Source organism: Lipotes vexillifer, unplaced genomic scaffold (genome assembly GCF_000442215.2).
Source record: "Lipotes vexillifer unplaced genomic scaffold, Lipotes_vexillifer_v1.1 scaffold513, whole genome shotgun sequence".
NCBI classification, from domain to species: domain Eukaryota; kingdom Metazoa; phylum Chordata; class Mammalia; order Artiodactyla; family Lipotidae; genus Lipotes; species Lipotes vexillifer.
This window is the reverse complement of record NW_006777952.1, coordinates 770,746-783,645: the sequence shown is the minus strand read 5'-3', so window position 1 is coordinate 783,645 and position 12,900 is coordinate 770,746. Positions and strand designations below refer to the sequence as shown.

Sequence of the window (12,900 nt, the reverse complement as noted above, 5' to 3'; positions counted from 1 at the left end):
TAAGCAACTAAAAAATTTAAAGAATATTGACCAACCAGCAGTTTATTTTTTATTCCTTAGAAAGGAGATTAAATCCTATATTTTAAAAAATCTAAGCTTAAAACCTAGTTTCTCAGGCTTCCCTGGTGGCGCAGCGGTTAAGAATCCGCCTGCTAATGCAGGGGACATGGGTTCAAGCCCTGGTCCGGGAAGATCCCACACGCCGTGGAGCAACTAAGCCCGTGCTCCACAACTACTGAAGCCTGCACACCTAGAGCCCGTGCTCTGCAACAAGAGAAGCCACCGCAGTGAGAGGCCGACGCACCGCAGTGAAGAGTAGCCCCCGCTCACCACAACTAGAGAAAGCCCGCAGCAAGGAAGACCCAACGCAGCCAAAAATAAATAAATTAATTAATTAAATTTATTTAAAAAAACACAAAACCTAGTTTCTAAAGATCCTTGATTTCATCATCTTTAGCAGCGACACAACTCGGGGAGTTTTAAAGAGCTCAGTTTACAAATTCAGTGTCCATGATTTGAAGACATCACTATCAGTCTGAAGACAGGGGAAAAAAAAGAGTACAGCTGGATCCAGGAGAAAGTCCAGGTTATTTACGCACCCACAAATTTTTTTCTGTTCTTCAATGGTTGTTGTTAGTAGATTTTTTTCCTTTACAAAGAATAAACACAAATCCACTTCAGGGGGGAAAAATAGTAGCCTGAACTTTCAGCACTGGGAAATTCCATCCCAAGTTTTCAACTACTCACAAAAGCTTATGAGGGTTGACCCCCCAGGACCGTGGAGACCATGGAGGAGCGTGTCTGTGGCACATTCCGAGGAAGTGTGAGCCACAGAGCCCATACATTCCAGCACACTGAGCAAGCACACACACGCCTCCCCACTTCCCCAGACTCCGCCAGCGAGGGGGCACCAGGCTGGAGGCAGGCTCCACACACCAGGCACCTTCCAGTCCTGCCCAGCCATCCCTGCGGAAGTACAAAGGGGAAGGAGAATAAGAGAGAGGAACTGGCCAGTGCAAGGCCTCAAAGAAAGAAATATAAGACCGTTTGTGGGGTAAGCCAACCACATACTCTAAGGGTTTTTAAAAGTCAAAGAACAACTTGTGTGAGACTCCTGGTCCTGCTACCACCAATGGAATCACTTACTGTCTCCCACCCACCACCAGTGAGTACCAGTCTTTCTCACATGCTCTGGAATTACAGACCGTACAAGCTGCAAGACAAAGTTCAGTCACCTATGCTTCTACGGCTACCTGTATCCTTTCTCCCTTCCTCCATCCCTCTTTCTTTCCTTCCTTCCTCCTTCCTTGCTTCCCTCCTCCATCCGTTCTTAATAATTAAAGAAGTTAAACTCCAGTTTTTCAGTGTTAAACTCTTTCATCATCTATCTCCGACTCTCTCATATAAAGATGCACAAACACTTTTACTCCAAAACCTTATCTACACAATGAAGAAACAAAACATCCATTTTTCAAATATGCATTGTTAAAATCACAAAGATCAAGAGGGACTAAAGTAAAAGGTCTCCACATAACAAGAACTATACAGCCTGTCCTCACGTAAGCTTTTTCGAAATAGCCTCTATCTCATGAGTTGGTTTGAGGTTAACCTGTCCACAGAACCACCATTCAATGAAATATTTTTTTGCTTTACTTTCAAAGAGAAAGAGTAAAAAAGAAGACATAAATGTGGTAATAAAAATCTTTTCTGATAATACTCTTGACTGAGAAAAGCCATTATTTTTTCATCTCATAATAAAATTTTTTCCATAAAATTACATTCTTATCAAAAAAGCACCACCTCTATATCTACAAAGCAAAATTCTTGTATATCTCATTGCACTGGTAGTATAATTGTATCTCAAGTCCTATTTACTAAAAAAAAACAAAAAAAGTTATGAATGCATAATATGCTTAAGTAGTGTATCAAAAAGAATATACAAATCTTTCTATTCCCTGTGCTTTCAGAATCTTTCATTGTCAAAAAGGTTTAAGGGCTTCCCTGGTGGCACAGTGGTTAAGAATTCGCCTGCCAGTGCAGGGGACATGGGTTCGAGCCCTGGTCTGGGAAGATCCCACATGCCACAGAGCAACTAAGCCCGTGTGCCACAACTACTGAGCCTGTTCTCTAGAGCCTTCGAGCCACAGCTACTGAAGCCCACATGCCTAGAGCCCGTGCTCCACAACAAGAGAAGCCACCACAATGAGAAGCCCGCGCACAGCAACGAAGACCCAACGCAGCCATAAATTAATTAAAAGGTTTAAAATTTTCTAATGTTAATGAGATGAACCACTCTATAGAAGATAATTTGCAAGAATCCCGTATTTCCATCTTCAAATCAGACACTTTTTAAAATATACAGATAAAAATGAAAGCATGCCACACTTTGTGCAACACTCTAGGTCCTACACAAAAAAGTCTGAGGTGTTTTTTTCCAGGATTTGAAAAAAAGTATCTGGGCCAAAGGCAAAAATACAGACCCTCCCTACCCGCCCCACCCCGCTGCATACATATGTTTTTTACACTTAACTTTCAACCACAATGATTTTTTAAAAATCTTTTTATCTTTAAGTAATTACTAATGCCTCTACTATAGGTCTACTTCAAGAAAGTTTCTTCAAATTATGACTAACACTTTCAGTTGTTTTTCAGTTACACTAAATTAAAAATATACTAACTTCAGTTAGTCAGTCCTTTATCTTCCTCAGCATATCTGTTGTATACATGTAAACTTTAGCTCTAATTCTGAGTTAGGAAAAACATACAAAGTTACTCTATTACCTATGTACACATTATCACAACTTCCTACTTTATTGCTAGGGTGCTGTTACTGTATACAAATTAGATGGTAAGCAAGGGTAAGACGCCTACTGCTTCTTTGAAGCAGGTTTGGTCGGGTAGAAGGAGTTGCTTTGGAGTCCAAAGCTTTACAGCCCTATCTGTGAAAGGGATGAAATTCAGATCTCTCTCGGCTGCATACAAAAAAATATGGACGAGGCCTAGTCCAATGCCTAGCACATTAACTACTCAGCAAGTATTAGTTACCTTTCTTCCTTTTCCCCATCTTCTGAGTCAGAATTCCACAGAACTTGCAGTACCCCACTCTGGGCTCTACTAAGTTAAAGAAATGAAATGCCTAGGTAGTTGGAAATAATCTTCTTTCACTTACCTTTTTCTTGATAATTCCTTCCTCCCTTCCACCACCACCATAAATATGATACTACACAAAAGTTAAAGGAAACGAGGATAAATGCAGGCAAAGTTCACAATTAAGGGGAAATGGACTGTTCTTCACATGCTTAGTTATTTAGTATATGCTTTTGACTGACTATATCATTAATGAGGAACTCAGAGAACTTTAGGGATGCTTTCCTATTAACATTCATTTCACTCCCACAGGAGAGGCCAAAGGCCATATTCTGTACAGAAAGTGAATCAGAGAGAGAGACACCAAATCTCAGGAAAGACTTGGCAGCTACCAGCAAAACACTTAAACCGAAACAGTCCTGCCCTCTAGCAATGGATTGGCTGAAACCTGGGACGAACCGACCCAAGTGATTCCTTGAGCTTGACTTTCCTTTACCATGTGGCACATGGCCTTGACCAGGGCTACCTGTGTAATCTGTGTGGCTCAGCTGCTGAAACATCTTCCTCGGCAATGTCCTATGTCATAACACAAGGAACGCAAACACTAAAAACAGCAATGTAACAACAACATCAAGATCCAACCTTCTTGGTTAGGCATACCCCACTTCTGTCTATGGGCAAGCACAGTGATACTGCCAGTAATTTAAAAATGACCTCTGTTTCTAATTTTTTTCCTAAAAACTATAACAAAGTACAGATCATTTGGATTGATTAAGAATAAGGTCATTGCAAAGGGTGATTCACAAATCTATATTTATATCTTTCCATCACTCTTGAATGGCAACCTTTGAACCGTACAACACTTTCAGATAACTTCTTTAACTAAACAAAGTAAATGTAGGTGAAGTACGCTGGACTGAGAATCAGAAGTTCTAACCCTAGCTTTACTATTTAATAGTAATGTGACCTTAGGTAAATTATTAAATTTCTCTGAGACTGAGTTTTCTCATCTAAAAAAAAGGAATAGTATTAACTGTCCTTTCTTCTTCACATAATTATTATTTAGAATAAATGAAATAATGTGTTGAAGAGGCTGAGATATTATCAGTACTATGTGAATATGAGATGCAGGCACATAAATATACATTTATCTAGTATTATTTACATGTCAACACATGGAATCATGATATTACCTTTCTGATCACATTTAAAACAAAAATTAGAAGTCCAAGCTTCCCCCATAAGGCAAATCCTCACATGCTGGTACACATTAATTGTATGATAATAAGAAAAACTGAAAATATCATTCTCATTGCAATCGTCCCATACAGATTATCCTGGTCATTAGGTGCAACATTTTTCTGATATAGATAGATAGAAGAAAGTCTAAAACATGCATCAGAACTTTTAATTTTCATTTAATGGACTTACTGAAATACCTATTTTATGCAATATTCTTGATAATAAACAGAATGGGAAAATTCTAACTAAATCTTCACATTTTAAGAAATAAAGTATAGAACAGATAAATAAATAGGAAATCCAAGAATAAACAAAACATGTCTCCAAAATGTAAGCTTATTATTTAGTGAGAACCAGAGGCTTGGGGAAGAAACATATCTATTAAATGATGGACATCATTTTGGACTTGACTGCCTGCTATTAATTCAAAAGTATCCATTTTCTCTGGTCTACTTATTCAATACCTCAACATGCCATCAAACACTAAACGAAAGTAAAGAAACAGTAATTATATTCCCCCTCCTCTTTGGAAGCCAAAGTAACAAAATCTGAATTTTTCTGTAAAAGAAAATAATTTTTCTTCACTATTTTATGGAAAGACCAGACTAAAGTACATGATCAAAACAGGAAAAGAAAAACCTTAAAAATAATGCTCTGAGCACTCTGCAATTTTGCTGCCCAAAATAGAACCCATACAGTCCATGCCACCAAATGAAAATTACAAGTTTGTAAGCATGAAGTCAAATTATAAAGTAAAAGATTTAAAAAAATATTTTAATGGTGATAAATGAAAGGAAAGACCGTTATCTTTACTGGTAGGTGTTTGTTGTTTACTTGCTATTATGTTTTCTTCAGTGATAGTGTTTTGAATGACTACCCAAACTAATTTGAACTTTGAGTGTAAAAAGGACAAACCTTGACTGACAAATTACTTGGGCAAGTTTTGTTAAACAGAACTCTCCCATTCTTCAAATTAAGAAGTTAATCATAACTTTTGGAAATTATGCTTTTGACTAAAGTTTTTAGAAAGCTGGTTTAAAAAATTGGTTTAGCCAAACCCCACCACTTTCTTCTTCAACACCAATAAGAACACTGAAGACATTTTGGTGGCATTTAAATGTAATTTTTTTAAATATATTTTTGAAATTTATTATTCAACTTTTTTAACAGCCTCCAAAGAAACCAGCTCAAACCAGCTTCTTCTAATGAAACTGATTCTCTCAGAGTACTTTTGTTATGCAAAATAATACACTGTCTTCCACAGTATAGAATTTCTAAATGAAAATGAATATTCAAATATTAAATCTTCTATAGAAAATCAAAGCCTACACAGAATCACTTGCCAATTCTCTTAGTGAGAGGGGACATCCAAGCAAAAGTGAAGGAGAGTAAATTCCCCACAGAATGGTCCTTCCAGTAGCATGCTCACTGAAGAAGCCACTACAGGTGTCTGTGCCCTGGCTCCCACAAGGTTAACCACCTGCAAGAGTTATGCATCACTCAAGGCACATATTATTGCACTTGACTCCCTTTATTTACCACAAGGTTCAAACACCTAGCAATTTTCATTTGCCTTGTCAGGACTAAAATCCAGAACATTGGTTGTTTAATTTAAAGATATCCTCCTCTTCCCTCTTGATAGCATCTGTCTGAAACTACTGTCTCCCATAAAACACACACGCACGTGTGTGCACGCACACACACACCCATGTGCACACACCCCGCTGAACCACACACATTGATGCACTTAAACTCAAATTATGTCCTCTAACAACTGACCAATTGCTCATCTACTTTTGAGGATTTCATTAGCAGACTTGGAAGAGTGATTCAGCAGTAGACAGCAAATATTTAGAAAGGTGAAAGAATCAAATATGTATAAATAGTTCTTACAGGAATCTGATTTTCATAACTTTTTGACTTTTAATAAATGTGCCAAATTACTACCCTTTTATGCACATTTCAATGTCATTTACATTCCCCCCATTTAAAAAACTGGAACAACCTCTGTAAAATAAAAAGCATTTACTCAAAATAATAGTGAAATGTTGATTTTGATATGTATTAGTTCTAAATCTTCTAACATCCTTTAAAATTTTTCTTCTTAAAGAAAATATATTGTACTTCAGATCATTATGTATAAAAGGTGTTCTACAAATATTATTAATCTTCTCTCATCTTCTCTGTATAAATGATAATCTCAGGCTAACATAATAAAAAACAAAACTCTGAGACCATCCCTTATCGGTCATCTTATACCCAGCCATAATTACAAAGAAACATTATTATTTAAAAAAACACAATTTGACAAATGTATTACATAACACCAAATCACCTTTTAGAATTAACGTTTATGTGTTTAGCCATCTAGTACTTTTATAAATCACTACAATATAATTTAAAATTGATATGAATTGGCAAATTGGAAAATCAAGCCCCATATAACATCTATTTCGCTTTGTAGATTTCAATGGCTTTTAATATTTAACCAAATAACGTAAAAAACAATGACCAGTCTTTTAAAAACACAAACTAAAATTTTAAACCTGAATTACCAAGTAATTTTTTTCTTTATTGCTTCTATTTTAATCCCAACACTTATCTCTTAAAGGTCACGAAAATGTGTAATTTTCTATGACATTACCTAGAACCGCATAAAAAAATTACTAGCCTTTTTTTAAAAATGGGAATCTAAATGCCCAACTCAAAGACAAATCAAAACTAACCTTAGAGTAATATATATATATGTGTGTGTGTGTATGTGTGTGTACATATATATATATGTAAAATATCCACACATAGAATCTATACAATTAAATCCAGGCCTTAATTTCTAATTCAACAAATTCTTGAAATAGGGTACCATATGATTTTAACCTAATAAAGTCTTTTCTGTTGTTACAAAATTAAAAATTGATCCATCAAAAGCCTTTGTTGCAGGGAGGGCTTGAGGTTGGGTGGTTGGGTTTTTTTTTTTCTTTTTGGTATTTAATTCAACTATACACAATGTAGTACATACAAGCAAAACACAATTGAGATACTGTTTTCTTTAACATTCCTATAGGAGACCAAATTCATTTGCATTGGAGAGAACACAATTACTGATTTTTAACTCATGAAAGACAAATTCATAGCTTTTTCCTACACTACCTCATAGTATTCTCACCATCTCAGTGAAAGCATGTCTAGCACCACTTAGTTACTTCCTAGAAGTGGGCAGAAATTGCATTTTTCAAAGTTTAGTTTCTCACAGAATCATTCAACTTTAGTTACAAAGCACATTCAGGTTACCGTATGTCTTAGCTCAAAACAATTTATGCAATGTGTGTGTGTGTGCATGTGTGTAGATACATATAGTATATAAATTTTTTTAAAACTAAATTCTCATCAACATCAAAAATGAAATTTCTATCAAGGAAGTTTCCACAACTTTTACAGCCCTTTGTCTGTTTGTTCTCCCTTAAGAAATCTTTGATTCATATATGCTACCAAGAAATGCGAATAGAGAAAAAAGAATCAAAGATTTTTATTCAACAGAGCCTGAAGCCAACTTAGAAAGTAAGAAAAATAGATGGTTTGTACATGGTTTACATTACAATAATTTGCATTTAATAAGAATGAAGCACATGTGGCAAAAGAAAAAAGAGTTTTCTACTTTTAAGTGACCCTGAGAAAATAATACTATCTAGTCTGTCTACAAAAACAGCACATATAAAATAATGCTAGAATGATATTTAACAAAAGATCCAATTGGTAAGCAAATGGCATGCCAATATTTTCATAACTTAAGATAAAAAACATCTTCTCCCAAGTATCATTAGGTTAAAAAAAATCTATTTGGAATATAGATAGTAAAACTGATTCTTGAGAACAGAAAGAAATCAGAACAATATAAAGAAAATGAGCACTCACTTGTGGAATGGTTTTTTAAGTAAGCAAGCAATGAGGATGAATTGTTTTCTTCACATTTTCACTTCTACTAACACAAAAACCACATATAGAACTGACTGAAGGCCAACAAATGTACTTTTAACTTGTTAATTTTCATAGAAGTGCAATAAAAGAACACCAAAATAGTCACCATATAACATAAAAGCTTTGGTTTCAAATGTCACAGTACCCTGTTTTTGAGAGTCCCCTCCGTGGTGGAGCCCTGTACATGAGAACACACAGCTGCCTCCTCCCAGGAGTCTGAGCTCAGTACACAACACCAGGCATCAGCTCTCTCTCCCTTAGCCTGCAGTACCAGTAACTAATTTCTGCATTTTAAACTAATAAAGGAAAGGAAGAAAGATCAAAGCTATCCAATCAGAAATGAAGCAGCCCTCTACAGCAGCAGCTTATGCATACATTTGGCATGTCAGACATCTTCAGAGTAGTGAATCATACACAGCGCATTTCAATCTACCTCCTAGGTATTTCATATTACCCACAGTGTTCAAAGAAATCATGTACCAATAGAGCTGTATAAGTCCTAGATTGCTCTTTATTTAATTAATACTAAAAATTTGGGACAAGCTTTTAATTCTGAACTCTTATATAAACACAGCAAAATCATCTAAATGACCCACCAGCTAACAGCAAATAACCTCTGTATTTTGAAAGAAAAAAGTTAAAACGTAATATATTTGTGAGAAGTTTCAAGAGACGTTAATAACTTTAGATAAACTAGTATTTCACTTACACTGCAACATTAAATAATATACTTTGCAACATGAAATGAGACACCAACTAACCAAAGATAAAATTCTACCGATTTTTACTAATTATAACCAAAAAAACCCCTCAAAACAATTATACAGCCAACAGAATTAGATATTTATAGAAACATAACCCATCAAATATTTTGGGTGCTTCTTTCAAACCTTGTTCAATATGTTCATCCAATATTCAAGAGTTATAAGATGAGTAATTTCAACTTACAGTAAATAGTTAATGTATCAAAAAGCTTCAACTTCGACTTCTCAAGCAAAAAAAATTTTTTTAAGAAAAGCATACCAACTTAAAATACTTAATTTAAAAATTAATCAGTTGCACATTACATTTCTTCCTACAGAGAAGAACTAGTTTAATATTACACATGAAACTGCAAATCATAATTTTTACCTCTTTTTTTTTAAGTTATTAAGTAGTTTTCTGATATGCCACTGGAATCGTTGGCAAACAAAAGATATTCTGTTGCTTAGTTAAAACATATCTGGAAATGTGCACACATTTTTAGAAACCCTTTAAGCAAAACATCTATGTATTTAACAATTGGGATAGTTTGTTTTAAAATCTATTCAATCCTGGCAAAAATCAAGTAAATGGTTACACTATTGAGAATCACAAACTGTAAAGGTGGTAAGTCAAAGACTTCACTTAGAGTCTCCAATTCAGCTACTTAATGACTAATGGTGAAGAAATGTATGTGAATGGGATATAAACTAAGTTACGACACATAGAAAAAAAATCTAGAATGAGTAATAAAGGGCCCAAATTTAAAGTCCACAATAAACTTTAAACAAAGATGTTCTCCCTCATTCTCTCCTCACAGACATTCTCATGTAAGCAAATCACTGTGGAGAAATACAACCTCCACAAAACTTTTTAGTCCTTCATTAACAACAGTGCACTTAAATATAATTATAGATTTCACAGTGATATTTGTTTAGCCTCAAACATATCTTAAAAGCAACAACAACAAGAAAACGCTCAGAAGCAATATTCAGTAGTCTCTGTGACTAAAAGAGTCTGGCTTTTAACTGCCACCTAATCCAAACAACCTACTTGTTTAAAGCACTATGCAAAAATATCGACCCCTTGCTGAATTATTTTATTATTCAACACTAAGGTATCTAAAACAGAAAACTAATTAATCGCAATAATCGCGAAGTTTAGTTAAGCAATTTAGCTGACACAGTAAATATTTACTCTTAACATCTCACAGGAAGTCTTGACAAGCATTTGTTGCCATTGTGCTGGGGGGCAGGGGTGGGAGTGGCGGGTGGGAGGCAAGTTTTCATAAACAAGTTAAACGGTCCCAGCGAATTTAACACAGCTAGTGTTCGCCACCCACCCCCAATAAGGCACCAGATATTTTCCAAGTACAGTAAACACCTTATATAATGAAAGTAAAAAATGTAGCTTTCTAAACTATTTTAACTCCACTACAAAAACAAACAAACGCCTTTTAAAAAAAACTATACAAGCACATTTTTAAAAACTGAGTGTATTTTTTTTTATTTAGACGTAAGACCAATCACACAAAAAAACTAAGCAAAATATATTTACCTGAGCTTTTTGGAGACTGAGTAATCAACTTCCATGATTTTCCCATGCAATTCCACTTTACCTTTAAAATAGAAATTAAAGCACTCAGAACCTTCCTGCGATCAAACCGGCGGGGGGCTAGGAGGGGCACGCACAGAACTCCACGCTCCGGCTCCGCCTTCGGGCGCCCTCAAGGGGTCTCCTACCCTGCTCGAGCTGGGCAAAACTTGGTTCCCAGTGGAGAAAAAAGGTGGGCGCCCCATGTCGCCTTGTTCACCGGGACGAGGTGGCAAGGGTGCGAGCCCGGATCCCGACCCCAGGTATAGCTGTGGGTGGCATTACCGGAAAAACAAATTTAATAAAGAGCGGCGCCAATTTGAAAGGATGAGCTCATTTGAAACTCAAGCTGCAGGGCTGGCGCGGCCCCGCTCCTCTCCGGGCCCCCACCTCTCCATTGCGCTAATCCGGGCTCCGAAGGCTCCGCTGCTCTCCCCTCCCTGCCCTCTCCTCCTGGTGGCCCTGGTGAGACACGCCGAAGCCCCCCGGGGGCCGCTTCCGCGAGAGCCGGGTCCCCGCCTGCTTCTGGTCACCTTGGCCTCGCCGCTGCCCCGCCCCCACCCCGCGCGCCGGTGGGGAAGGGGCTCTGGCCGGGCCGAGGTTCGGGGGGCGCAGGCTCGTGGCCTGGGGGCGAGCGCGGCTCCGAGCGGTGCGTGTGCGGGAGGGAGAGTTGGTGAGTGCGCGCGCGCGCGAGTGTGTGTGTGTGTCGCTCTCCGTCTCCCGTCTGGGCTCCAGCGCTCTCGCGGGCCCCCCGGTCGCCTCTTTCTCGGTTCTCAGTCCGGGCCCCCACCGAGTTGAGACAGGGCACCTCGTAAAAAGGTGCTTCTGGCCGAGCGGGAGGCGGGGGGACAGGCGGCGGAAAGCCCCCAGCCCCGAGTTCTTCTCAATAAAATCGGACAAAAAATTCAGAGAAAAATAGGAGCGCTTGAGAGACAAGCGAGAAGGGACTGAGGTTCGGGAGAGGACCGAGAGAGATGTGCCGTCGTGCAAAGGCGGGGTGGGGGGAGCCCCGAAACCTCGGAAGGGATCGTCAGGGTGGTGCCGAGGGGGTGCCAAAAGTGGGGGACCGCGGGGCGAGCTGGGGAGGGGGCTCGAAAGGAGAGTGCGGCTCAGGGGACGCCAGAGGGCGAGAGGTCCTGGGCACGAGGTACGGGAAGGGGTAAGGTCCGGTCAAGGGAGAAGGACATTCAGGGTTTGGGGGGGTCCCTGACAAAAAGGGTGACGGGAAGGTCAGGGAAGAAGGGGAGACGGGGGCTCTCTAAGGATGGGGGTGGGGAACTCTGGAAAGCAACTCGGGGAGCCGGAGGAACAAGGGGTGCCCCGGGAGAGCGAGAGAGCCTCGGGAACCCTAGGGGAGGCTCGGGGGTCGCCCCAGGGCTGCGGCTGGGAGGGCAAGGGGTGAGTCCGGAGCCGTGGGGGGAGGGGAGCGGGCCGTCCCAAGAGCGGGCCGGCGGTGAGAGTTGAAGGTCTGGTGCGTGGAAGTGAACGTGCGGGCGCTAAAGCCCCCGCCGGGCGCCGCCCGCAGGGCTCGGCCTCCCTCCGGGCGCCGTCCCGGCCTGAGCTGGGCGAGGCGGGGGGAGGGGGACAGCGCCGACTGCTCACCCGAGAGGGTCTCGATGGCGCGGATGGCCCAGTTCTGGTCGGGGTAGTCCACGAAGGCGTAGCCGGACTTGAGCAGGACCTGTCCCGCCAGGGGCAGCTTCCTGTCCCCGAAGAGCTGCCGGAGGTCGTCGGCAGTGACGGCGGGGCTCAGGTTCCCGATGTAAAGCTTGTTCATCATCCGTCTCTTCCCCGAGAGCCCGCGGCTCCCCCGGCCCGGTACCCGGCGCTCCTCGCCTCCTCCGCTGCCCTCGTCTCCCCTCCTCCTCCTCCGCCCCCCCTCCCCGCCCTCCGCCCGCCCGCCACCCACCCCCACCCTCAGCCTGGCTCCCCCCACCGCGGCCGGCCCGGCCCGCCCGGGGGCAGAGGCGGAGGCGGGGACTCGGCGCGGCTGCCTCCTCGGGGCAGAGTCCCGGGCCGGGCGGCGGCGCGCGGACAAAGCGCTCTCTCTGCCTCCCTCTCTCCCTCTCAAGGCGGTGGCGGGAGGAGGAGCAGCGGCGGGCGGCGGCAGCGCACCCCGCGTGTGTCTGTGTGAGAGTTTGTACGGGCGTGTGCGCAGCCGAGAGTGAGCGAGCGAGCGCCCCCTCCCCGCCCCGCGCCGCTGCGCCCCTCGCCTCGCGCCCCCCGCGCTCAAAGCGCTCCGCGCGGCTACTGGGACTTCTG

General features: G+C 41.1%; 1 protein-coding gene across 2 annotated transcripts in view; it reads right to left on the bottom strand.

The window, feature by feature from the left end:
• IGF2BP2 (insulin like growth factor 2 mRNA binding protein 2) overlaps positions 1–12,489 on the bottom strand; it is a 160,673-nt gene extending 148,184 nt beyond the window's left edge. For both annotated transcript variants that reach the window (XM_007451388.1, XM_007451387.1), the window contains exons 1-2: positions 12,241–12,489; positions 10,603–10,663 (exon numbers count right to left, since the gene is read on the bottom strand). In XM_007451388.1, coding sequence (XP_007451450.1) covers positions 10,603–10,663; positions 12,241–12,418 — 239 coding nt within the window. In that variant the 5' untranslated portion in view covers positions 12,419–12,489. The remainder of the gene's footprint in view (positions 1–10,602; positions 10,664–12,240) is intronic.
• Positions 12,490–12,900: the final 411 nt, after the last annotated feature.